The sequence below is a fragment of the Anas platyrhynchos genome, chromosome 3 (genome assembly GCF_047663525.1).
Source record: "Anas platyrhynchos isolate ZD024472 breed Pekin duck chromosome 3, IASCAAS_PekinDuck_T2T, whole genome shotgun sequence".
Taxonomy (NCBI): domain Eukaryota; kingdom Metazoa; phylum Chordata; class Aves; order Anseriformes; family Anatidae; genus Anas; species Anas platyrhynchos.
In genome coordinates this window covers 67300115-67325591 of record NC_092589.1, presented here as the reverse complement: position 1 = coordinate 67325591, position 25477 = coordinate 67300115, and the positions used below count along the sequence as shown (strand labels likewise).

General features: G+C 39.3%; 1 protein-coding gene across 3 annotated transcripts in view; it reads left to right on the top strand.

The window, feature by feature from the left end:
• The window catches only part of HSF2 (heat shock transcription factor 2), a 35777-nt gene that overhangs the window by 6078 nt on the left and 4222 nt on the right, over positions 1-25477 (top strand). Inside the window, exons 4-14 of one of the 3 annotated variants that reach the window (XM_072036062.1) lie at positions 1920-2047; positions 10910-10981; positions 11788-11818; positions 18160-18268; positions 18479-18606; positions 19361-19485; positions 21494-21569; positions 22725-22786; positions 22896-22980; positions 23829-23995; positions 25130-25399. In XM_072036062.1, the coding sequence (XP_071892163.1) occupies positions 2037-2047; positions 10910-10981; positions 11788-11818; positions 18160-18268; positions 18479-18606; positions 19361-19485; positions 21494-21569; positions 22725-22786; positions 22896-22980; positions 23829-23995; positions 25130-25399 (1136 nt within the window). In that variant the 5' untranslated portion in view covers positions 1920-2036. Of the gene's footprint in view, positions 1-1919; positions 2048-10909; positions 10982-11787; positions 11819-15138; positions 15244-15279; positions 15490-18159; positions 18269-18478; positions 18607-19360; positions 19486-21493; positions 21570-22724; positions 22787-22895; positions 22981-23828; positions 23996-25129; positions 25400-25477 lie in introns of those variants that run through there. The other 2 variants (XM_038176244.2, XM_072036061.1) reach the window with 2 other exon arrangements.

Below are 25477 nucleotides of genomic sequence, written 5' to 3'. Positions count from 1 at the left end.
ATGATAATGAGCATAGTAGTTAATTAGTCAGTACTGCTCAGCACTTCCCAAGGGAACTCTATCTATGTGCTTAGACTTTTCATTTTCCCTTGAGCTCTCATTCTCACTAGTTTTTACCTTGGTAATCATCACCACTTGTCATAGTCTTAAAACAATACTGCTGTAGATAATGAAACTCCTAGTGTGTTTGTTTTTCGTATTACCAATGTGAGATATCAATCTTACATACAAACAGCAAGGAATGTATGCAGCTGACAAGTCTGTAATAAACTTCTGGGACTTCACCGTAAGAGTGCTCTTGTCCTGTTGTGCGTAGTACCGAGTTGCAGTTTTGAGGTATTCTTAACATTTAAAAAAATAATAATAATTGATTAAATGGATCGTATTTGTTATGTTCTGTTGTATTTTTTGGGTCAAATAAACTGAAAAAAATGTTTTTCATGGCATTCTCAAATTGTCTTGTTTGACAGTAACTGTTACTACCTACATAGTCACGTTAGATTGATGGTCCTAAGAAGTCTGTTTATTTTTAAGCATTCAAGTTAGTATCACAAGAAACAATTTTTATTTCTATTTTTTACAGTGAAAGCAATTAATCAGAGGAGTGACTTCCCCAGGGATGTGATAGAATCCCTGTCACCAGAGGCACAGGACTGGACAGGGTTCTGGATAATACCATCTAAGTTCCTATTTAGCCTGAAAAGTTGGTCTAAATGATCATTCAAGGTCCATTCTGACCTGGGCTATTTTATGACTCCTTTATCATTTAGCATTGAAATGGCATTTCTCGAGACAAAACTTCTAAGTACTAGAAAAATAGTACTCACGCTAACTATTAGCACAGTAATGTCAACACATAGAGATGGTGCAGTTGGCTTTTTTTTTTTTTAAAGAGTTCTTTGGAGAATATTCACTTCCTGAAATACGAAGTTACATTAAGTATTTAATGCTACTATTTAATGCTTTACCTGACATTGAGGAAGAATGCTGCATAAATGGGGTTTAATCTTTTATGTAATAGTTGCATGGGGCAATAATTTAGCAATCAAGGATAGAATGTACTTAAAAGAAAACTTGATTTTGATATTCTTGGGATTTCTACCTGGAATCATTCAGTTGTTTACTGAATTTTAAAGTGTTAGATCTGTTTTTTGGATTAATTTGTATAGTTTTACTTATTGAAAACTCATAGCACAATTAAAATGTATTGATGAAAATGAGGTTTGGAGCTTTCAGTAAAAGGTTGATGAAAGGAGTTTCTGAGGGGCTGTAGAAAAATAGTGTCTGGATATAAGAGTAGAAAAATACCTTGGTGGTCGTAGCTCTAGTCATCAGAGGACCACATTCTTTTCAGTGACAGAAACTAAGCTATTGTCTTCTGCTCAAGCTATTGATAGTTTGCATGCAAAAATCGCTAAACAGTTCAGGACAAAAAATGATTTAATTGTAGGGATTATGATCGAAAGTCAAAAAAATGTTTTCTTTTGAATTGGAATTCTCATAAATCACATGTATTGAATTTCTGAATCTGAAAATACAGTATTTGAAGGCCTATTCTTAATCCTTATTAATGCTAATCATTTTCGATGTTGACCAACAATTTTTTATCAATGACTGAAGTACAAAATCCTCATGTACTGTGTAATATTTACAATGAGAGCAAGCAAACTACAGATCCATCCATTATGCTGTCATGTTAGCAATGTAGAGGCAAGGGCATGTTAGAGCTTATTATTTATTGCCATTAAGCTTATTATTTATTGCCATTAAGTATCCTCATTTCCCTGATTGTACCTGTAGCGGTCTCTTCCTCACATTATTTGAATAACTGAAAAGAACTTGGATGTTTCTTGTGTAATAAATCAAATAATGTTGAACAAGTTGTGGAGTTGCTTCATGTTATGTTTTTTTTTTTCCAGGCTTTGGAATAATCACTGTGATGGGACAGGAAGCAGAAACAAATGTAAAGCTGGAGGCAGGGACCTTGAAGGAGATCATGAAGACTTTGAGCAGACACGTTTCAGACATGGGAGAGGATGGCCGAAGAGTAAGAACAGTGGGCCCAACTTTATGGGGAGAACAGTACCAAAACTTTTAGATCTGTCTAAGCAAAGAAAGACTAATCTGTGGGAGTTGAGCATTGTTGGTGTCTGTCACAAGACACCTTTGCTGCAAGCAAATCAAACTAACATCCTTCATTTTTACCTGTTTGCTTTCTCTCGTGACTGAAGTAGTTCTGGTTCATGGCAGTTGGCTCAGCATGTTCTATCTCATGGTCATAACTAGTTCGCAGTAGCTGTTTTTGAACTAAAAAACGTGGGTAGAAGTATGTGTTGGGAAGGGTTAGTATGTTTGAATGTGGTAAAACAGGGATATGAAGTCTTGAAAAAGTGTCAAAAAGAGAGAAGGGCATCCATGCCCTTCCTTGTGTGGCCTACTCTGCTCAAGATAAGAAAATAAATAGAGCTTCTAGGAAAAAGGGATACATGAGAGGGCTGGGAAACTTTTTGAGGGGAATAAAGATGAGAAATGGAATCCCTTTTCTTTCTATGGAGACTTCTTCCTTATGGACCTGATGCTTCTCAGGGTATTCCTTTCGCTTGGCAAGTTAGGAGTTGAGATTTGAGGTGGTAGGTGGCTCAGCACCATTAGTGACTGTAACTTCCCTGCTCAGAAGGAAGGGGGAAATTTTCTTTTGGGGGGGGGAGAAGGAAGCTCAAAGGTTGAGATAAAGACAGGGAGGTCACTCACCAATTACTGTCACGGGCTAAACAAAACCAACGTAAGGGAGATGAATACAATTTATTGCCTATTGCTAGCAGACTAGAGCAGTGATATTTAAAGCTAATTAAAAATGCATTTGCCCTACCATCCACCCTGAACCTGGCTCTGATCAGCAGGTGGAGCTGGCTCTGATCTGACATAGGGCAGCTGTTGGGTTCTGCTCACAGAGGCCACCCCTGCAGCCTCCACCCTGCTACCAAAACATTGCCACATAAACCCAGTACAAACACAGAGACACACATTCAACTTTTTGCTGTTGAATATAAGTGGAGTTCTGCCATGTGTAAAAGGAGTCATAGCTTGGGTTCAGTGTTGGTCTGAGGTGGAAATGTTCTTTCCATTTCAGCATCTTTTCTGGCTGGAGGGAAAATGCTAATTCTTAGTGCATCTCCTCTGTTGCATTAGAAACAAGTGTTTCATGGCTAGTTATGTTTTTAAAATGGAATTTAAATAGTACATAGCACATGGGTGTACCAGAATGAACATACTCTGTGGACTCTGAAACTTCTGTTTGAGATGCTCATGGAATTTATCTTCTGGAACAAAGGCAGGCACTCAGTCATCATTTGCTGCTTTGAATCAATGTCCAAATAGTCCATTAGAATTTGAGACCTGTCAGGTAAAATTTAACCAACCTAAACCACAGGCCTTTCTGTTTTAAGTTTACCTTTCCATAATATAAGTCACAAATGAAGACATTCTTAAGAATGTTTTTGCTGATGTCAGGTCACCTCACAGGCTAAGCTGCAGAATGGTGATTTACTGAAGCTTTTTAATATGGGTTAAATCCATTGCATTTCCTTCACTGTTTTCTGTTGGGCTAGTGGGAGAGCTGTTGAGCAAATGTGTCCTGTTTTTATTCCGTGCTAGAACTTCTTTGCTACAAAGGAGAAGTCTAAACTCTTTGTTTTGACACCAAGAAAACAGAAGGAAAAGCTTTGGAAAACATAGTTCTTACCTTCATGTATGTACTTCTGTAATTGGAGTTGGTTACCCTAATAATATGAGTGAGCACTTCAGCAAGGCTGAGACTGAGAAGTCTGCTGTTAGTCCTGAAAATTTCAGACTGAGCAATTACGTGATTTTACATCTCTGCTGCAGGTATGAGAAGCTACAACCATTTTGTAAACTGGAAGTAAAAATTAGAACAGGTTAAGATTTGCCCAAGGGTGTGGTGTCATTAGATGATGAGTCCTTCACCCAGTGCTGTGTTACTGTCTACTCTGTGGCAGTTCGAAGTGTTTTCTTTTGCCAAAAAGATTTACTTCCTCTAAGTCACTTTAGCCTTCTTGCTGGTCAAATTATTAACTGACACATTCTAAGAAATAATCCAGTTGTGATTGCTATCTTCAGTTTGAAAGCATGAAAAAAAGATTGTTGAATCTGTGTGTGCACGCTACTCTCTTACATGAGTGTCATTTGTAGTTTCCAAAATGTCGAAGTTACTTGAGCATTTCCCGAGTTGAAATTGTTTTTTTGTGATAGGATTTCACTTACAAGAAAATACTTCATGGAAGAGCTCCCTTTCTTTTGCTGCTTTTCTCACGCTGCTTCAAAGAGAACATATTAACGCTACTATGCAGATGCACAGAGGCTAAAACAGAACTTACTGAATAGGAAGATACTAAGATTACGGTGCAAGACAAGTCAGTCTTTTAAGTCATGGTCTGTGTACAAGCCAAAATTTGTTTTACCAGTGGTATTTCAACTGTTTTCTGGCATGGCTAGTAACTTTGGTCACAAGGAAAATTCATTAGCTAGATATGTTATCCTAAGGTTTGTGTAAAATGAAAACTAAAAGTCCCCTTTTTTAGTAGATCTGAACTTTTGCCATCTTTAGCTTTGTTTTATTGGAACATTTCTAAATAATACTATTAGCTGTTGTACAGCATATGGTGTGTTAATGCTTTCTTTTTATTTTTAGTTTGCCAGAACTACGCGTTCCTCCTTACAACATCAGCTGGCTTTCCTCGTTCACGTTCCTTGCAGTCCATCTGCCTATAAATGTTTTCAGGAGTACGTAGAATGATGATGTTATGATACTGATGTGTTAAGTCATTAACAATAAAAAACAAACGTTTTGTGGTGTTTTTAGCCCAAGTGCATTCCACCACCGTGTCCAAAATAAGTAACTTTCAGTTTTTAGCTAAAATCTTAATGGAAGCTTTTAATGTAAAGTGAGCATTTGTCTTATACATTGAAAGCATTTCTAAGAGCAAATTTGAAATTTTCTCCTGTGGAATGCCTAATGTTTTGTGGAGAGAAAATACCAAAAGATTTTTTGAGATTAGGGCAGGAAGTGCAGAAGTCCTCTCCAATTTAGGGAGAATCTGAGTTTGTGTTCTGTTTTGTTTTTACAAGTCACTGTGAAATGACAGAGCCTAGAAAATGATGTATGCCTGTTTTAACTTACTAGCTGAATTATGTCTATATTTTGAGAGGTAGGTGGCTTTGTGTATAATCCTGGACCAAAATGAAGCTATTATTGTGGGAGGTCGTGGAATAAAGCAGTTCATGTTCAGGAAGCAGCAGAGGCTTTTCTTGCTTTACCTCGGTGGTTACTGATCTAAAAATATTAACAAATGTAGAGGTATCTGTAGTTCTGTCTATATCCATCATTGCTGAGGCCACACCTGGAGGACTCTGTCCAGATCTGGGCCCCCCAGTCCTTGAGAGATGTGGATGTACTGGAGAGAGTCTAGTGTAGGGCCACCAAGATAATGAAGGGCCTGGAGCACCTCTCCTACGAGAAGAGGCTGTGAAAGCTGGGACTGTTCAGCCTCGACATTATTAATGTCTATAAATACCTCAAGGGAGGGTGCAAAGAGGACAGAGCCATGCTATTTTCAGTGGTGCCCAGTGCCAGGACAAGAAGCGACGGGCACAAACTGGAACACGCGAGGTTCCAGCTGAACATCAGGAAGCACTTCTTTGCTGTGCAAGGGACAGAGCACTGGCACAGGCTGTCCAGAGAGGTTGTGGAACCTCCATCCTTTGGAGGTCTTCAGAAGTTGGCAGGACATGATCCTGGGCAACCTGCTCAACCTTGCTTGAAAGCTGAGGAGGGGGTGCAGAACAGATGACCTCTGGAGCTTGTAGTGTAGATCCTTGTGCCTAACTGATCCTTCATTCATGTATGCAGCAACAATTTATTTCTTAAAAAAAAAAAAAGCTTTTCTGTTGTCAGTATGTAGCATGCTTCATTTAATAATACTGTTGTTAACTTGGCAGACAACACTTACATGTATAATTTAAAAAAAAAATCTTGTGTAAACAATTGACTCATAGTGATATCTATGTAGTCTTTACCAGTTCCAGATTACTATCTAAATAGTAGACCAGCATACACCCATAATCTTTTATGTGGCAATACTTCTGCAGTTAATCTGTGTTTTCTAAGTCAGTATTCTTCTCAGGGTAGAAAAGTTTTTGAGGTTAGAATTCTGTGCTGCATTTGTCAGTATTGACAGCCTTAAACTTGTAAATGGGTATTTTGTTCTCATCAACACCTGCTGAAGGATGAACAGAAACTACCTTATCACTAGCACAAACTTAAATGCCATCAAGAAAGAAGGAATAGGCAGTACCAACACCGGTTCTAAATGGCACCACACCTGCCTCACCACAGCAGGCATTAGTCAAATGAGCTCTCAAATTAGCTCAAATGAGCACTGTATACAGGTTTAGATCTTCTTTGGTAGAATGCTCAGATAAGTAAGTCTTAAATATCTGTGAATAACATGTCATTCTGGCATATCCATACTGAAGTTTGGTTAATCCACCAACTTTTGTTTTGTAAAAACATGTGTGTCTTACTCCCTTTTATACACCTTTCCTCTGTAATGCAGCCTTTTCTTCAAATCTTCATGGTAGTCAGTAACCCAGCACTGCCAAGCTTATGTGAGTTATCTCAGCCATTTAAAAGATTAGGGTCAGATTAAAATCCCACCAGTTCTATGCTATAGGGAGCAGGGTGACTCAAAATGCCTGTGTCATATGTCTTTAACCTCTCCAGCTGTCCTGTTAGTGACCATGAGTCACAAGCTGGAGTTCTACCACTATCAGTCACTAAATCTGGAAGGTTAAACTGGTAGGGTAACTGATTTAGCAACTTGGGGTAGGATGTGGACTAGTGCATTACTGAGGTGACAGCAGCCTTTCTGCAATACTGCCTCATTTCTCAGAGAAGGGAGAGTCTCGTCCTTTGTTTTTTCTCTACACAGACTGTGAAAGCAATGTTTTCTGGGAGAACTGAGCTGACTGTTGCCTGATAGTGTTTTAAAAAAAGTTCATGGGAATTTCTCAGGCTGGTTCTTTGTGTGAACATTTTGTACGCTTCCTATGCAAAAACAATAAATGAGCACCTTTCCCTAAATGACAGAGCGTATAGCACCTGACACAGGAGGAGGGTAATTAGTCTACAGTCCCCCTGAGTCTGTTAGAAGGTAGGTGGCTGGTCCAGTCAGGAAGGTCAGATGTATAATAAGTGAAACTGTTCCTATTCTGTGAAGGGGTAGTGTTTATTTAATAGATGATCGTGGTGCCCACCTACAGAACGTTTTAGCAGACTTTGCCAAATCTGCTGTAATAGCTCTTGAGAACTCTTGCCTTGAAAGAGCTGATGGGACAGGCCCCCTTTCTGCCAGCTTCACTTCCAAAACCAAACTACTATGGGATTGCAGCCATTTGACCAGCTCTCTCTCTGGTTCAGGGCTGTTCTATAGTGTTTCATATTGGAATACTGTTTTTTTTTTTTTAATGTAACAGAACATGTCTTTACCAGGGACCTCATATTTGTCCTTGGATTTGTTTGTTGTTTTTTTTTTTCCCCCCATTGAACCTATGGTCAGCTTCTTGTTTCATCCCTTGTCAACCTTTCTAAGTTGTACTTGGACTTTTCTGTTTAAGACAGTTCCTGATCTTTGCTATAACTGAAATAGGTACTTCCAGATGTGTCACAATGAAACAGATCTTTCCCTGAGGGAGGTAGAGATTATCCTTTAGATTTAAAGAAATCTCCTTATGCACTTCAATGCTTTCACAGAATGTTTAGAGTGAAGCACAACTCCACCTATAGATTATTAAAACGGGTTTCACAATATGGAACAGGGGTGGGGAGGATCTTCTGGGTCATGTTTGACCCGCTCCATTGAGGCCTGGGGATCCTTACAGTTCAGTGAAGATGTATACAGCATATACATAAACTGCATTCATGTGTTCAATCCTGATGTTTCTACACGAGATGCTGGTTTTGGTACTGCTGTCCAGTAGATAAGTAGAACACCTCTTGTCACAATGAGGTTAAAAAAGACTTTGCAGAACTAGTCCTCCTGTACAAACTGCAGTTAGAGCCTCTATGTCTGATTTTTATTTTTTTGTGGCCTTTCCTGCCTTTGAATGTTTGAAAGGAGAGCTCTGCACTTAGTGGTCACCTAGAGACAGTGTACACAATACAAGGGAGTGATTTTTCTCTTGAATTTCAAGCTATGACAACTTGGTTTAGTTATAGTTATAAACAGCTATTAAGTGTCAGGTTAGATTAACTTTTTCCTTTTCCTGGAGAAAATCCACAGATCTAACAGCAAGCTTTGATAAATTTAAAACAAAATATCAATCGACTTGACCTCTTGCAATTTTACATCTGTAGGCACGGGGGGAAAGCATTTCTCTGTTTCATTGCTGGTTACCTTGGCTGCATTTGAGAGCATTTGTGTTTTGGTTTGGTTTTAAGCATTGCGTAGTGTTAAAACTATTACACAAACAATGTTTTCATTTTACTTCCACGCTAACTCTTACAGGCTTCAATAGAAATGCATACAAGAAGCAGGATTTAGTCCTAGCTTTACAACATTCTTAATTGTCCTTTTAAACCTACAGCTTTTACAATAGTAGCCAGGAGGTTTTCAACTGTTTCAGAAGATTTCTGAAGCTAGCAGGATTTGAAGTAGGGCACTGAATAGTTGTAAAAAGAAATTGGTCTGTATAATCAAGTTATGAGGGTGAGAATAAAACAAACTGCAATAAAAATGTGCAGGCTCATTAACTAAGAAAGTGTATCTTGACAAACCAAGCTTTTGGAGAGTTTTGGAGAGTTAAGGGAAGTTAGCAAGCTAAAAGAGTAGAAAATCTTAGAGTGTAAATGCTCTCTAAAGAGTTGATTTATGGAATTGCGTGAATCTCTTAAACTAATCTCCTTTTCTGGCCTCAAAACAGATTCAACTTCACTGGAAATGCTCAGAGGAGAGGCATGCCTCTCTTCACCAGATAGGCATGTAAGAAATTGAGTAAGGCAGCACACCAGTGGCATTTTAAGATTGGGCAAAGGTATATGCTATAGAAAGTAGTCTGGATGTTTTCTGCAACTTAAGGTGTTTTCTAACACTGGTGTGGCAGAGTTGCTGTGTGTTTGCATATAATTATTGTTTGTTTTTTAACATTGGAAAAAATCTGTCTAAAATGGTCAAAAAGTGTTTTCTCCATGACTGAACCTATGCATTGTGTTATCGCACATAAACCTGTGTTATCAGGTTTACATTCTTTTTCTAGAATATATACATCCAACATCCAATACGGAGTGTATCATCAGACATAATAGAGAACATCTAGTAAGAAACTGAACTTCTGCCTGTTATTTATTTACATTAAGAGATTTCTTCTAACCTAAGCCTACATTGTTTCTAACACCTCTGTCTCTTGTTGACAGATTGTTTTCATGCTTATCTTCATTGATCAGAAAAATATTAAGCACCTGGAAAATCACTTAACCTAGCCTTCATCCTATGACTTAAAGTATAAACTAAGAGGGGAAAAAATAAGTCTAGCTTTTTTTGTAGTCTGACAAGGTATAATTTGCCTTACCTCATGCTTCTGTAGCTGCTCACTTTCACTCCTGGACCTTTCTCTTGGTTGGGATGATGAAACTGCTTTTGCATCTGAATTATCTGAACTGTGTTACAGAACTGATACAGGTTAAAAATTTATTCCCTTCCCCAAGGTGTTTAAGGAATTGATTGTTTATATTTTGTATTCCAGTTTGTCTTGATCTAGTAGTTATCACAGCATACTGCAGGAGATGGTACACTGGAGATGGTGGAAGGGATTGAATGCCGTGGCGTTGTTGAAGGGATAGAGAGGACAAAACGCTTATCAGACCTAATCTGACCTACAGTCTTTTGTGTCCTGAGGTGGTTCAGTATAATCTTCATATATTTTTGAAGGAGCAGCACCTAGCTCAAGAGAACTAGAAAACAGCTGTTTCTGAACAGGAACATGGGGAAATGCTTTTTTTTTTTTCTTTTCCCTAGAGGTATGGGGGAAGATGACTATGTTTATGAGCCTCTTTAGTAATATAACTAGTAAATTTGCAAGTGGAATGCCCTTGTCATCTGTGTGTATGTGACTGGCTTGTTTGTGTTCTTTTTTTTAAAGTACAGATTTTTCATTCATAATATTTGTCACAAATACAGAGCACTACATCCTGAGATTTGTTCCTCAGCACTGAGTGGAGAACCGTAATAATCAATTGGGAAATTAATGAAATCTCAATCTGTTTCTAAAGTCCCTAAAGAAGGTAGGTGACTGAGACCTGATTGCATCTCCTATCTAGAGGCAAGGAGAGGAGGAAGTGATGTGTTGCTGAGACTCCATTAAAGTTTCAGGATAAGGCACCAAATGTGCAAACCACAGACAGCATCTGCCAGAACTGTGAAGTCCAGATACTCTGTGTGTATTTAGTTCTTATATCTGCAAAATATAGAAAACTAACGGTTGCTGGCTTTGTCCTGTTTTTTAACATATAATCGCAATATGATAGCCAGTTTGGGAGCAAGAAGAATATACTGCCTAGCAAGAAAACACTTTGATAGCAAATTCAAAATAACTTGATTATATTTTACTAACTAAACAAAGATGATTACAGCTGCAGTTGCAGCATAGCTGGCATTTCAGTTTCATTTGAACAGTGCTGTGTGGTTGCTACAGCTGTAGTTTTAACCAAACTGGAAAGGAAATAGTAGAATCCTGTGGAAACTGCAGCAAGTCATTACGTTCTCTAGTGTCTCTTACAATACTAGTATTTGGGTCATGTTCTTGGACATCAAGTGATTTTTTTCCCTTAAAATTACAGGAACTTGAACAACGAAAAACAGTGGATTAGACACAGATGCAGAAGATTACTGTTCTACCTGTTCAGATTCAGGTAAATCAGACTGAGATTAACCAGTTTGGTTTGTTATATTTTCAGTCTGGGGGGTTTCTCAGTTTAAACAGGCTGAAGAGGGTTGTTTGATAGCCATCAGCAGGGTGAGGTGGGAATGATAAACAACAGGCTCCACAATCACAGAACAGGTGGGTGTTGTGCGTTCAGATCATCTCTGAATGACGTTTAAGAGGTGGACTAATTTAATATCACTTATTCCTGAGAATAAATTTAATTTTATAACTTAATTAGAACACATATTTTTACATGTCAAATATGTGGTTAAAATTGCTTGTTGATACTTCATGAAGAGTTTCTATTTGCTTTGTGCTTTTGGTAAGAGTAAAAATCAAATGGAAGGGATGTTCTTTGAAAGCTTCCAAAAGCTTCAATAAAGATGAATTTTGCAGAAAGCCCTGAAGATCTGATAATCTGGCCTGATATTGGAACTTGTTCTTACAGTGGCTTAAGAACTGGCTTTAGATTCATATTTTTGGTCTCATTTTCAAAATTTCTTTAATGGCTTCAAGCATTTTAAGACTGGATGTTGTTTTTTAAAGAAACTGATTGCATTTAATTGGTTGCTGTCTTAGCTCGTTTAAAACATCTTTTCCCAGTGTGCAACATTTCCTTGTAATAAAATCAAAATAGTCTTTTAAGGTGCATTGAACATTATCATAGAGTTTAGAAGATTGTGTCTAATTGGGAAAGGCCTGAAACAAGTATTCCTTATACCTAAGCAAATAAAAAAAACATTGACCACAAGGTACCCTGTGTGCTGATGGTGCCATCTGTTTTTCTTGCAGATTTTGTGGAGAAGAGAAGGAAAATGAATTGGTAAGTTATCCAAAAAAAAAAAAAAAGAAAACTACTTGAATCAGATGGACAGCATGAAACAGGATATTCATTTTAGAAGAATAACTGCTTCAGAAGCTCTCTGAAATTTTGTCTACCTTGTCTACTCTAACCAGTTGCACTATGAAGACAAATTTCAAAGGCTGCCCCAAGTTCAAGGAGGATTAACTCTAAGCTAGGCCTCTTAGGGACTCCTCTAAGGAGATACTAGTATGTGCAGTGTTTGGACTCCAAGGAGAACACTCTTTAGTTAATTAAATGCCATAATACACTTCTTTTTTTTTAAGGGGGAAGACTTGGATCAAATTTGGCTGTGAAGTGGTATGCACAGCATTTGATACTACAGGCATTCCAGGACAGTTAACTTGTGCCCTTACGTATTTGTTCAAGGGGCAGCATATGTGCAAGCTCAGTGACTGCTTTGTCTTTTGCCTTCACAGTGATCAATATAGGCAAATCAATAAAGATAAGTGGATCTGAAACGTGTCATAGTATGCCTGAGAGTTACAGGACCACTGCGTCTGTCTCTATTACCTTATCATAGCAACAACCTTCAAATGCTTTGTACTGCAGTCAGGATAAATAACGGTCACAAAAAGAAGAGAGCAGTACCTTGAAATCTGTCACCTTACCTTTGACTCCCTTGTCATTTTCAGTTGCTTGTTTTGCATCATGCTGTTTGTCTTAAGGAAAATCCGTAGGCTGGTGTCCCTTGGGGAGTTGACTTAGGCTTTACTTGGGGTCTGACATAACAGGAATTTATAAAGTCTGCACTTCAGACTCAAAAGAGCCATAACAACAGCCTGTGAGAAAAGCTTGGCTGTTGACCCTTGCTGTGTATTCCACTGCGGTGAAAGAACAGAATTAAGAGAAGATAGATGAAGTTCATAATAGAAAAGCATTGTTACATGAGGGCTGTTCCTTGTGACCTCTCTTTGTAAGAGTATCTGTAAGTAAGCTATAGCACAGAGTCCATTTCAAATAACGTACCTTAAACCACATCAAAACAGGGCTGTCTGTGGCTGAAGCTCATGTAAGGGAGAATGGGACTGCTATGTGGCTAGCGTGCTGCTCTGCCACGAGTGGGAGAGATCAGTGATGTTGTGATTCTAAGCATATGTGATGTCAAAGTAAATAGGTAATGATATGAATAGATGCCTAGCTTTGTTCTGTTGGCTTCCTGCCCAGATTTGCAATACTGCTACTTACATTGCCTCTGTGAAAGATGTAAGAGAGGTGTCTGGAAAGTAGGTGTTCCATGTTGGCAGTGCACTCTCAGTCCCCAAAGCACAAGGTCTTAGGTTGGAACTTCCATGTGTGGGGACTTTGGGCCCTAGGGAGGGGACATGAGGTTGGGAAGGAATAACAAAATATCCCATCTGCTGATACCTGAGGGATATGGGAAGAATTAAAGGATAATGGGAGGAATTTTTTCAGAACTCCCAAAATTTCACAATACCTGTAGAGTTTTAAAGTGTTCAAGTGTTTTTTTTCTGGTGAAGTGAAGGTGGGAATAGTATTGTGGAAGATTTAATTATCTTGAGCTGTCTCAGAATGGATAATTACCATATTTCTGCAAGATGAATGGAGGAAAATTTTAATTCAAGGTGGAAAAAGAAGATTAATAGCACTACTTATGAAGATACTGGGAAGTAAAATAGCTATGGGTTAAGCTGGAGAGTTCTACAGTCACTGACTCATCAGGTAACAGGAAGTTTCATGAACATAGGTAAGAAATTATCTTGTTTGGACCTTCTAAGACAATAAACTAATTGAAGGGTTACTTGAGCAGTATGTTAAGTATTAAATTAATAACTTTGAGTTCTTATGCCTTAAGGCCTCAGAAGAAAATTCCTCTTTATTTTTTTCCCCTAAACTGAGGTCCAACAAGTTTGATTTCCCTCAACCATAATTTGGTTAGGAACCAAATTATATAAAAGTCTTTGTCACAAGATGATGATGTAAACAGAAAACATAAGATGGAGAACAACACTGTGTCCAGATTAAATCATAATTATATTTGTTCTGCTTATCTGGCATTTCTAGCTACATAAATGGAAACTAGTAGGAATTTGCATACATGTTAGGATGAAAAAATTGCTTGGACAATTATAAATTTGTTTTTTAATGGATTTTAAGGCATTTATTTTTAGCTTTTCAGGATAGGTATTTGGAATAAACTCAGTAGTTCTGAATTCTCTCAGTCATGACCTAGTGAACATGAGTGAATTAGCTTGTTAAAGGTTATTGTAGCCAGCTAATGCTAGGAGAAAGAAGTTAGGTGATATGTAGCTTGAATATAAAATACTTAAATTCATGTTCCTGCGAGCTATTAAGCTAAAAGTTCTTAAGGTGTTTTTCTTTTCTATTACATTGTGCTGTTCCCACTACAGATTGAAGCAGATCAGGTTGACCTTGTTTTGTTGTTTTTCTGAGACGTTTCAGATTTGATTTGCTGTTTTATGATGGTACTTAACAAACTGAAACATCAGTAACACTGTCAGTGACTGACAATTTGTTATAAAGATAGTCGCTTTAGTGCTGTAGAGGAGCTGCTTAATCAGACTTCACTGCAAATATTTTTTTTTATCAGAATGATTCAAGTTTGGAAGTAGATAAATTTTACTGCATTTTTGCTATTCACTAGGCTATTTTCCTTCAACTATGTTTTTGATTTAAATCAATTTCTTTTCAGAGGCTATGTAGTCAGTACATCTGAAGTTTAAATTGAGGTATCCTTAGGGAATGATAGACATCTCCTCTAGAGAGTTAGCTTGGGTGTGTTGTGCATATGCTTATTACGTGTTTTCTCAGATCATCTATATAATAAGTTAGCATGCTCTCTAAACTCATGTTTCCACCTGACTAGCTACTTCCTGACCATTCTACTAGACTACAGAGCTTTCTGAAGACTAAGGATTGGGTAAGAAGGGCATGTTCTCAGCACCTGTGCCAGCCAGGTGACACCAGGAGTGACTGCTTCAGCTGGCTTTGGAGAGGTGGACAGTTTTGTGAGTTATTGTAACTGGAAACTCTGAAAAATCAGCAGTTTTATTTATTTATCCTTGCAAGCAGTAGGTAGAGCAAGCACCAACGGCCGTGGCCATCTTGAGGAGGTTCAGGGCAGGGCCTGGCGGCAGTTGCCCACCACACACCGAGCCCCGCCCCCTCAGCGCACCTGGTCCCGCCCCCTGCGAGCAGGCGCGCTCCCCATTGGCTCCCGCCGCCTGCCACTTGCACTGGCGGGCGGAGCTGTTGTGGCACGTGAGGGCGGCGCACGTGGGCCCGTTACATAAAAGCGGCGCGCAGGCGCGCGCATGCGCGGGCGGCGGCCGGGAGGGGCGGGGCCGGCAGCGGGGCTGCACCGCGCCGCTTCTCCTGCTCCTCCTCCTCCTCCTCCTCCTCCTCCTCCTCCTCCTCCTCCTCCTGCTGCTGCTGCTGCTGCTGGTGCTGCCGCCCCTCCCCCGGCCGCACCGCGCCGCGCCGCAGCGCCGCGGCTCCCGAGCACGATGAAGCAGCAGCACCCGCAGCAGCCCGCCCAGCAGCAGCAGCAGCAACCGCCGTCGGCCGGCGCGGGCGTGCCGGCCTTCCTCAGCAAGCTGTGGGCGCTGGTGGGCGAGGCGCCCAGCAACCAGCTCATCACCTGGAGCCAGGTGCGGCGCCGACCGCTGGGCCCGCCGAGGGGGGGGGGGGTACCCGTGCTGAGGGGGGGGCTCGGAGCCGTTTAACGGCTGGAAGGGAAGGCGGGAGGAGGGGGGGGGCGAGGCCGGGCCGCAGGCGGCGGCCACGTGGGGATGGCGGGGCGGGAGCCCCCCCACAACGCCGCCACCCCTTTGTTCGCGGCGGGGGGTGCGGAGGGGCCCCCCTGGGGATGTGTGTGGGGAGGGAGAGGTGTGCAGTGATCATATCGGTCGTGCCTGGCTGGGCTTGGTCCCTCAGAAATAAATGTGGGAAAAAAAAAAAGGAAACGGGCCCCGGGTGGCCTTCCTCGCTGATCCTTTGTGGGCAAGTGCCAGGCTGCGAAATCCGCGAGTGCCTGAACGTGCCGTAACGCCGTAATGCCGGCCGTGCCCGCCTCCCTGCAGCCGGCGGGGCGCTGCGGGGCGGGGGCCGGGGGCTCTCCCGCAGCGCCGCGCGGGTTGTTCCGCCATCACGTCAGTGCCGCTCTCTGCCTCAAACGGTGTCCCGGCGGCGTGGCTAAAAGGGCCTCTTCTCAAACCGCCTTGGCATCTCCGGGTGGTGCTGAGATGGCTGCTCTCAGCTCGGCTTTCTTTAAATATTCAGGCAACCGTCAAGGGTTGCCTGCACTTGCCATCGCTGCACCGATACCGGGTTACCGGTAACTTCAACCTGAACGTTTTGGAGAGGGAAACTCGTGGATTCTGCCTGGACCACAGCAGCTTTCCATCTGCTTGTTTCCTTTGGAAGAGAGATGCTGAGGGCTGCTTCCCTTACCTGCCATTTTTGCCACCTTATGGACATTTCCCAAATGTATTTATGTATTTATCTTAAGTAAAGGTACCAAGGCTGTTACTAGGTATCCTTGTATTATTTCCTTAACTAAAAATTAAGGCCAAATGGTTAGAGATTCTGCAAGGCAATTTGTGGAAGGAAGATCTACTGATCGTGGTTCGTGTTAGCAGCATTTAGCAGTTCTTGGATGGAAGAGGATATTGGCAGCCCTTGGTATGCAAGTGTTTGCCTGTTTTAAAAATACACTATGTCAGGTGTAATAGTGGAGGAAAAGTGCTATAACTGTAACATTTCACTTTTTTCTATACAAGTTGATGTCTCTACACTGGGAGGATAGACACTGAAGAACAACCATGTTGTCTCTCCATATACCTATCTTAGTGGAGGCTGGGGTGACATTGAAACACATACAGGGAATAACAGATTAAATACTTGGACGATTGCTGTATGCTGCTGTTAGTAAGAATAAGACTTGAAAACTATTCAGCTATGTAGTAAGGCTTCGCTGTGTTAAAGTCAGGCCTTAACCTAACGTCTGTTTACATCAGTGTAGATGACTGTCAGGGCAACAAGGACTAGTAGACCTATCTCCCAAATTGTTCTGCTGTAGGCCTAAAAATTTTCAAAGTACCACTGAAGTCAGGTGCTGTGTAAAAGCTGTCTTTTGGTGTTACAGGTCACTAGCACCAGTTGAGTACCTTCAGCTGGTGAGTTATGTTAATGCATTAACTAAAGTCATCTGTTCATGCTGTTTTGCTTCCCATTTTCTTTATGCTGGCTGATTCTCAGCAGGAGATAGGTATACATTACTGGGAAGTTGGGAAGCTTTCATCTTCCTACTGTTCTCAGATTTGTGCTTGTAACACATCTAATGGCATTCCATTTATAAATCATGCTTCTGGTGATCCTTGCTTGGTCTTCACATGGTCTCGTGGCTGGTTTTTCAAGCTGGTTGGGGAATGTACAGCTGCTGGCATTGCAGGGGGGGGAGGGTACAAAACAAGTGGGGAGCCCTGTGAACTAAAGGGCTTCTGAGCAAATGGAGTATCAGTGATGGCATTTGTCAAAGATGGTAGGCTTCTCCATAGGTGCAAAGTGAGAGTACTGTGGGTAGACCACAGAGAAACCCGTACCATTTTGAAGCAGCTGATTTGCATCCTGCCAATTACTTGTCCTTTAGTGAATGGAGCAATATCATTGAAGAACAAAGAGCAGAGCCTTCTTTCTATTTTAATCTCACCCCGTGGATGAAATTTGAGGACCAGTTCAGTGGGGAAAAGATCAGTCCTCCCTCACAGTTGGCATCACAGGGAGAGAGGTATTGTCTTGAGTGCTGTTTGGTAACTGAAATCCAGTGGACACCCTCAGCTTTTCACAGTTTCACCTTCTCTACAGGTCTTACCAAACTAGTCATGCTTTTATGATGAGAAGCAGAAGGGACTTAAACTGTGTTTTGTTGTGTTCTGGTGGCTTTTTTGTTTTTTACCTTGCACAGTCTCTTTGCTTTGTTCCTTCCCAAGACCGTGAAGCTACATACAACATCGATAGTATTCTGCGTTAGTGGCACTGATACTTGTTGGTAAACTGGTCGTTAATTCATTTCTCTTGAGGAAGTGAAGAGTAACAATAGAAATGTTTCCCTTTAGATATGGATAGCAATGTAAATTAGGAATTCTCTGTTGCTTTGCAGCTGCAGGGTTTGTACACTTTTGTTGTGGAAAACTGTAGGCAAGCAGATCAGTTTTGTGCTGCATGCACAAAGGAAGCATTCCTATGTGGTGATTAATTCTAAAAGCCCAGAGTGTTTTCTACAATAGTCTTTAAGAAGCTTAATGTCTCTCTCGTTTTAGAATGGCCAGAGTTTCTTGGTGTTGGATGAACAGAGATTCGCAAAAGAGATTCTTCCCAAATACTTCAAGCACAACAACATGGCAAGCTTTGTCAGACAGTTAAACATGTGTAAGTTCTTGTTTTTTTTTGGGTTTCTGGCATAGTTCACGATCCTGCATGTGTTTAGTTATAGATTATTTCCTTTGAGCATTTCTTCTGCGTTCTCTGCTACTAGGTTGTTGTTGCATTCGTAAAACTGATAAAAGGATAGTCGGAGCAATATAGTTTGTTTTCCTTAACGTGGGCTTTGAGAGATTTTTTTTTCTTTTTTTATTAAAGATGGTTTCCGTAAAGTTGTCCATGTTGATTCGGGGATTGTCAAACTGGAGCGAGATGGTCCAGTAGAGTTTCAGCACCCCTATTTTAAGCAGGGTCGGGAGGACTTGTTGGAACACATTAAAAGGAAGGTTAGTGAAAACTCAATATGTAAAAAAGCTATACCAGTAAGTATAAATGAATAACAAATTATATGTTATGTTTAATTGCAAGATTGTGAGTACAAATGAGCATGGTGGAGTCTGGGGAAGTAAATAAACTGTGCTGCTCTCATTCATATATATAAGATCTATTTAAAGGTATTTGGGGGTTTTGACTATTTGACTAGGCTCCTCTAAGTATTTCCCTGTCATAGTTTGGCAGGCAGCAAAAATTAGGTGTGTTAATAGAACATTTAGCAAACATCTACTAGGAGTGCAGCACATGCTTAGACTGTACCGTCACTAAACAGTCTGTTTATGTAGCTTGTTTCAGAGCGCAGCTACTGCAAGTAGTAAAGTTTCCACCAAGGAGGAGGAAAAACATAAAAACACACATATTTCTGAAATTTGCTCTGTTGTTATTCTAAATAGAGTGAATAAGAACATTGTTATGAAACAAATACACGTTAAACTGTGGTGGGAGACACTTTTTAGCGTGGGTTAGTTTGAAGCAGTTACCATACAGAGCACTGAGTACAATGCCTGGAAAATCTGAATGAATACAAATATGATAACTAAAACTAACATGGTGTCTGTTGTAAGGAGTTTCTGTATTATAGTATTTGATGTTTGTTTTATTACTAACTCATAGTATCAACACTAGACAAAATATAGTTGATCTACAAAATAAAATAATAAAACTAAGTAAAGGAAAGTGTTGCTTCTGTATTCTCATCTTTTAAAGGTTTCTTCTTCAAGACCTGAAGAAAACAAGATACGCCAGGAGGATCTCTCCAAAATAATAAGTAGTGCTCAAAAGGTGCAAATTAAACAAGAGACTATTGAATCTCGATTGTCTGCTCTGAAAAGGTAAATGTCCCATCAGCAACTCAGCTCTGAAATTGAGTAATTCTGACAATAGATATCGGAGAACAAATCTGACGCTTAAGTGTGAGACACAGTTTTAAGGATTTCTGAGTGTCCAACTGTGACTATTGCTTTGGGAAGAGAAATTTCAGTAAAAAAATTGCATTTAAAATGGAATGTTTTGATATGACTTAAAGTATAATAGGCAAAGTTGGTGTTTGAAGAACTGTCTAGTAGTAGGCAATTAAACACTATGTTTAATTTTAGTTCCATAATGGTGCCGAGGCTGAATATTAAGTAAGTTCTTAAAGTATGCTGAGAATGAGTGACTTCAAGTATGAAATAGTTACTGTGTTTAGTCTGAGGCAGAGTTTGGTTTGTGCATATTGCTTGTGATACCTTCATACTATAATTAATGGTTTTGCTCATTACTTTTTTATTTTACTTGTATTGTCTTTATTCCCTCACTGCTGAAATTGCAGAACAATTAATACTTACAAAAATCTGGTTAGAAATCTAATTTGGAAATTTAGAGAAGAATTACGTAGTGTCATTCAGTTGGTGTTTTCAGTTCTAATTACTTGTGTGATAGAGTATTCAAATGCGAACATTTTGGCCAGGAAGGGTCTTTATTAGAAACTGGCCAGTCTAAATTAAAACGCTCACATTCATCCTTTTGAATCATAGATGAATTCAGGTTGGAAAGCAGCTCAGGAGGCCATAAGGTTCAAAGCCCTGCTCAGAGCAGGGCTGACTGGTTAAAATGACATTTGGTTGCTAACAACCTGACAGTTTGTAGAGATAAGAAGATAGAGGGGTCGGTGTTTGATATCCATCTTGTTCCACGAGTTTAGAATGATTTAAGTAGAAACAAGCTAAATCAGAAGACCTGGTCCTACAAAAACATGTTCATAAAGCTGGTGGAAAGGTTGAGAAAGTTCAGAATCCCTGATTGCAGTTACTAAATTTGTGATGAAACTGTGCCTTTAAATTGTGTGTTAGACATTAATCCTCAGACTGCTGCTAATCTTCATCATACTGCCTATCAGCAGCTGTTTGTGAAAAATAAGCTTAAGGTTTCCTAAAAACATGAAACACCAATGGAGAGATTTTCTTCCCATTTTGGCATTCATCTGTGTTGAAAACTAAACAACGAAACAGAGGAGGGTGGTATGTTGTCTTATCCACTGAAGCTTTTGGTGTTCATTATCTACTGATTAATATGCTTTATGCTGTTGGAAGCAATAAGGTTCATGGATACGATGGCAAGGGTCACTTTACAGCACTTTTTATACTATCTCTGTTCTGGACTCTTGTGAGAACTGGAACAACCAAGGTTTGTGAAATGGCAGTGTTCCCTGAAAGCTGCCAGCTCTGCTGTGCTCCTAGTTTTCAGCACCTAATATATGCCACTTTACTGAAGCTAATAAAGGCAACTGTTATAACCTACAGCTGCTTGTAAGGCTTGTTCTACAAAGGTGCTTTCAAGGTGGATGTAGTTTCTGATAGATGTCTTGCATCTAGCAAGAGGTCTGTGAGGAGGGGCATGCAGGCTTGATGAGAAAACACAGTATTTACTGGTGAAAGGGCTGTTCCCAAGGGATGTTACTTGGCTGTTTAGTCCTTTGCTGCTGCCAGAAACTAGTGGTATGTTTGTTTAATTTTTATTTATTTATTTATTTATTAGAGTGAAGACAAGGTAAACAAAGGAAACAAAATAGTAAATTTTGAAATGCTGAATGTGTGTGTAATAAGTGTTTCTCTGGGAAGAAATATGTTTTAAGGAGGCTGGAAGTTCTCTTCAAGCTATTCGTCGTGTTTGGTTCTCCATTTTGTAGTTAGTTATTTGTGAAGTTTGTTGACTTTGTGATTTTTTTTTCCCTGAAACCTAAAAACACATTTCAAAGAGGTTTAATGAAACTAACTAATCTTTAACAAAAAATATTCCTGTGAATATTTCAAACATTTGATTTTTTTTAATTTTGGTTTTTAAATTATCCTTTTCAAACAGAGAGAATGAATCTCTTTGGAGAGAAGTTGCAGAACTGAGAGCAAAACACTTGCAACAACAGCAAGTTATTAGGAAGGTAAGACTTTGTTCAAACATCAGTATGAGTGCTACTAAGCTAGGATACCCTGTCATGTTACCTTTCTTTGCCGTCACTCTTTTATCATAGCATGGGAAATAACTTCTTAATAAAAGAACAACTGGGTGGTGCATGGTGTGCAAACCTTTGTGAAACAAACATTAAGTATATTTCACCCCAAAAGCAAAAGTTAAGGCCAAAACTCTTGTAGACATTTTCAAAGAAAGAATTCCAGTAGCATTGTAAATCATTCATTAAGATGTCCTTAAAATGGTCCATTAGTTTTTGATTTCTTCAGGAATCAGATGACTAATAGACTGTACTGACAGATCTCTGGAAAAACTGTATCTTACTACAAGAATTATGAAGTTCAGTATTGGAGATTAATTCCACTTAATACTAACTGTGTATTTGTAATGTTATCAGAAAAGTAGGTTATTGAATGCAACCCATTGCTAATATGTTAGCTTAGCAGTTTTTTAGATTTATTATCTACCAAAACCAATGTAGATGCAAAGAGTTTACGGATTCTTATTTTGTTTATGTATCAGAAATAGTAATACTATAAGCAACCTTGTAGCAGAGACTTTTGCTTATCTTTTTTTCAGTTTGTTCAAGCCAGAGACTTTCATTTAGTCCTTAAATTTAAAACATATGTGAAAATAGGCTGAGATTTCAAAGGGAAAATCAGCTGATGGATACTGTCAACTGTATGTGTTTTGTTTTTTTTTAAACTGTCAAAAAAGCCTTTCATCAGGCCCAGTATTTATAGATACAGGTTATATATATAGTCAACACCCTTACATGCCTTCTGTCATTAGAATTAGAATTCTTCTGATAGTCTGAGTTACTGGATTTCTTAATATATATTGAGTGATGTGTAAAAAATGATTACTTGATATGTGGAAAAAAAGCCTTTCTCAAACAACTGATTAACTCTCTTCTTTTTAGATATTACCAGCCATGTTTTCTGATCTACCTTGATTTTTAATTCTTCTGAACAGTTCTGTATAGAAAACACTACACACAAAATAAGTGATGTGCTATTTTGGTATAGTTTTGATTAACAAAGTCTTATGCTATGAGGTATGTTGGTGGTCAGAGAAAAGCAATTACAGGGTAGATTGACTAATGATAGTATTATTTTCCTCATAGATTGTGCAATTTATTGTTACCTTGGTGCAGAATAACCAACTAGTGAGCCTAAAGCGCAAGAGGTAAATATGGCCTTGAAAACTTGCTATCCAGTAAGTATACTGACATGTTTTGTTGAATAAAATGGAAGAATTAGTTCTGAGATGGCTTTCTTCCTTTACTGTAATTTAGGCCTCTTCTTCTGAACACTAACGGACCCACAAAGCCAAATGTATTTCAGCAAATTGTGAAAGAACCAGCTGACAGTAACCATCATGTAAGTTGTTTTTTTTTTTATGCGTGCTATTTGTTCTGATGAAGGAAGGAGTGCAGGAGGAGGAGACAGATCAAGTAACAAGTCATATTGGGGGTAGAAACATAACTGTACCTGAGAGCTTTCAGCTTCTGGAAGCAGTATACCATGTGTATCCTTCAGAATCCAAGTGAGTTTATAATTACCATTCATTTTTCAGTATGAACATATGTAAACCACTTACCTGTGTATTAAATACGGCTACATGTGATACTATTGAAAGCAGTTTGATTTTTACAATAGTGCCTTTAAGCATGTGTATGTTCTGCTGTTGTCTCCTGGAGCTGAGGGCCCCATGCAGGGACAAGAATCCACCTTGTTCTGCAAGGCAGCACCCAACCCAGCAAAATCATGTCAAGTTTTTGTGCTGCTTGAATGTGTCACAGCTCTGAAAGTTACTTTCTCCTGCACAAATAATTGTGGATGGAGAAATCATCAGAATGAGTGCTCTAGCAAGTACTACTTAAATGGCAGGTCAAGGCTAGTAGTCACTTTTTTATTATTTGTACTTCTCATGTAGTCCTGTCTTTGTATCTTTTTTGTTGCTTTTGCTAGTATATTTTTATTTCTATGCTCGTATAACTTGCCAAGCACTTGTTTCCTGTATCAGCTCTTCTCCAGCTCGTTCATTTATTTATTCGTGTCTTTTTTCTCTTAATCTTAGATCCATACAAACCCCTTGTAATCTCCAAGGTGTTGGGAAATTCTTCTACTGTTTTAGAATTGCAACATTGTAAGATGCAGTGATAACTGACAGAATGCTGAAGCTAATTGTCCGTTTGTCCCCTGACTCTTTTTAAAATAATTCTCAGGTACCTCTCAACAGAACTGAAGGGTTAAAACAAAGGGACCAAATTTCAGATGACATCATTATTTATGATGTTACTGAGGATGTGGCGGATGAGGACAATACCATGGTTGATGAAAATCCTCCTGTTACACCAGAGGCAAATGAAGACAGCACTTCAGATTCTTCCAAGTAAGAGGTCTCTAGAATTCTGTATAGGTATTTGGCTGTCAATGCTGTATATTATGAAATAATTCAGATGTCTTAGATACTGTTTAAAGCGGTAAGAAAACTCCATGTATAGGAACATCATCTGTGAATTTGCGCTAGGTTTCCTCTGAATTCCAAACAGTTAACTGGCTGTCAGAGTTTTAATATATTGAAGATAGAAACTAGTGAGAAGTAATCTGTATTACTATGCTTTGTTAAGTGTGCTACTTGTCGAAAGACAGAATAAGTTCTTCTTACTTGTGGTTGTGAATACAGACAGGAATGGCATCCCTTCTTTTTAAAGGTTTTTTTGTTTTTTTTTGTGGAGATTAACTTGCATGTGCTGTTTATCAAGTGTTGGTGTGGTCTTTGAACATTACTATGCTGGGGAATTTTGGTGGTTTTTTGTTGGTTTTTTTTTTTTTTTTTTTTTTTTTTTTTTGCAGTCCGAAGTGATTAGAGACTACATTTCTTCTGTCTTTACTTAGCATTATAGAAGTAGTTCCTCATTTGCATGGTATTGATAGGACCTGTATTATGCCCCAAGGAATACAATTTAGAGATTCGTAGTTTATGCTTGAACTATGCAGTTTATGCTAGTACTGTTACATTTGTTGAACTGATGTCTGGAAATGCATTCTCTGATAGAAAAGTTTAATGAAGGTAAGACAGCACAACTACTTAAGGGTTAAGAAAACCGCCAGCATACAGAGGAAAGCAAGCTATTTAAGACTTTTTTTCCTGGTTGTTTTGGTTGCCTTTCTGGTGTACAAAGCAAGCTTAATTAACTGTAACACAGTTGACTGAGATCCTTCATGTTACGACTAATCCAAAGCTGAATTTTGTCCCACCGGAAAGATGGAAAGTACACATAGTCTGTCGTGTTTGGCAGCCTCATATGCTTTGGCCTACTTCATAGCTACTTCACATTTATATGAAAGCTTTTCTTGTTCTAACGCAAAAACACCACTGTTCTTCTGTGTTTGTAATAGTTGCTAATGTGGTCTAGCAAAACAGTGTCTACTAGCTGAACTTCATTAAAAAAGTAACTAGGTGTATGGAATAGTGTACCAATTTGTGTATGGAACACTTTAATTCATTTGCCTTGTTTTACAGCTGCAGTCATTCTCCTGATATAGTAATTGTGGAAGATGATAATGACGAAGAATACGCTCCTGTAATTCAAGGGGATAAAAGCACAGAATCAGTTGCTGTCCCAGCTAATGATCCCCTCAGTCCTGTCAGTGACAGTACAAGTCCGCTCATGTCAAGTGCTGTACAGCTGAACAGCCAGTCAACTTTAACTGCAGAAGATCCAGTCTCAATGATGGATTCCATACTCAATGAGAGTGGAGTAATTTCACAGAATATAAATCTTCTTGGAAAGTGAGTAGCCTGATGTTTTTACATATTAGAACTGATTGAAATTCAAAGGACTGAACTGGTAACGTTATATTAAGGCAT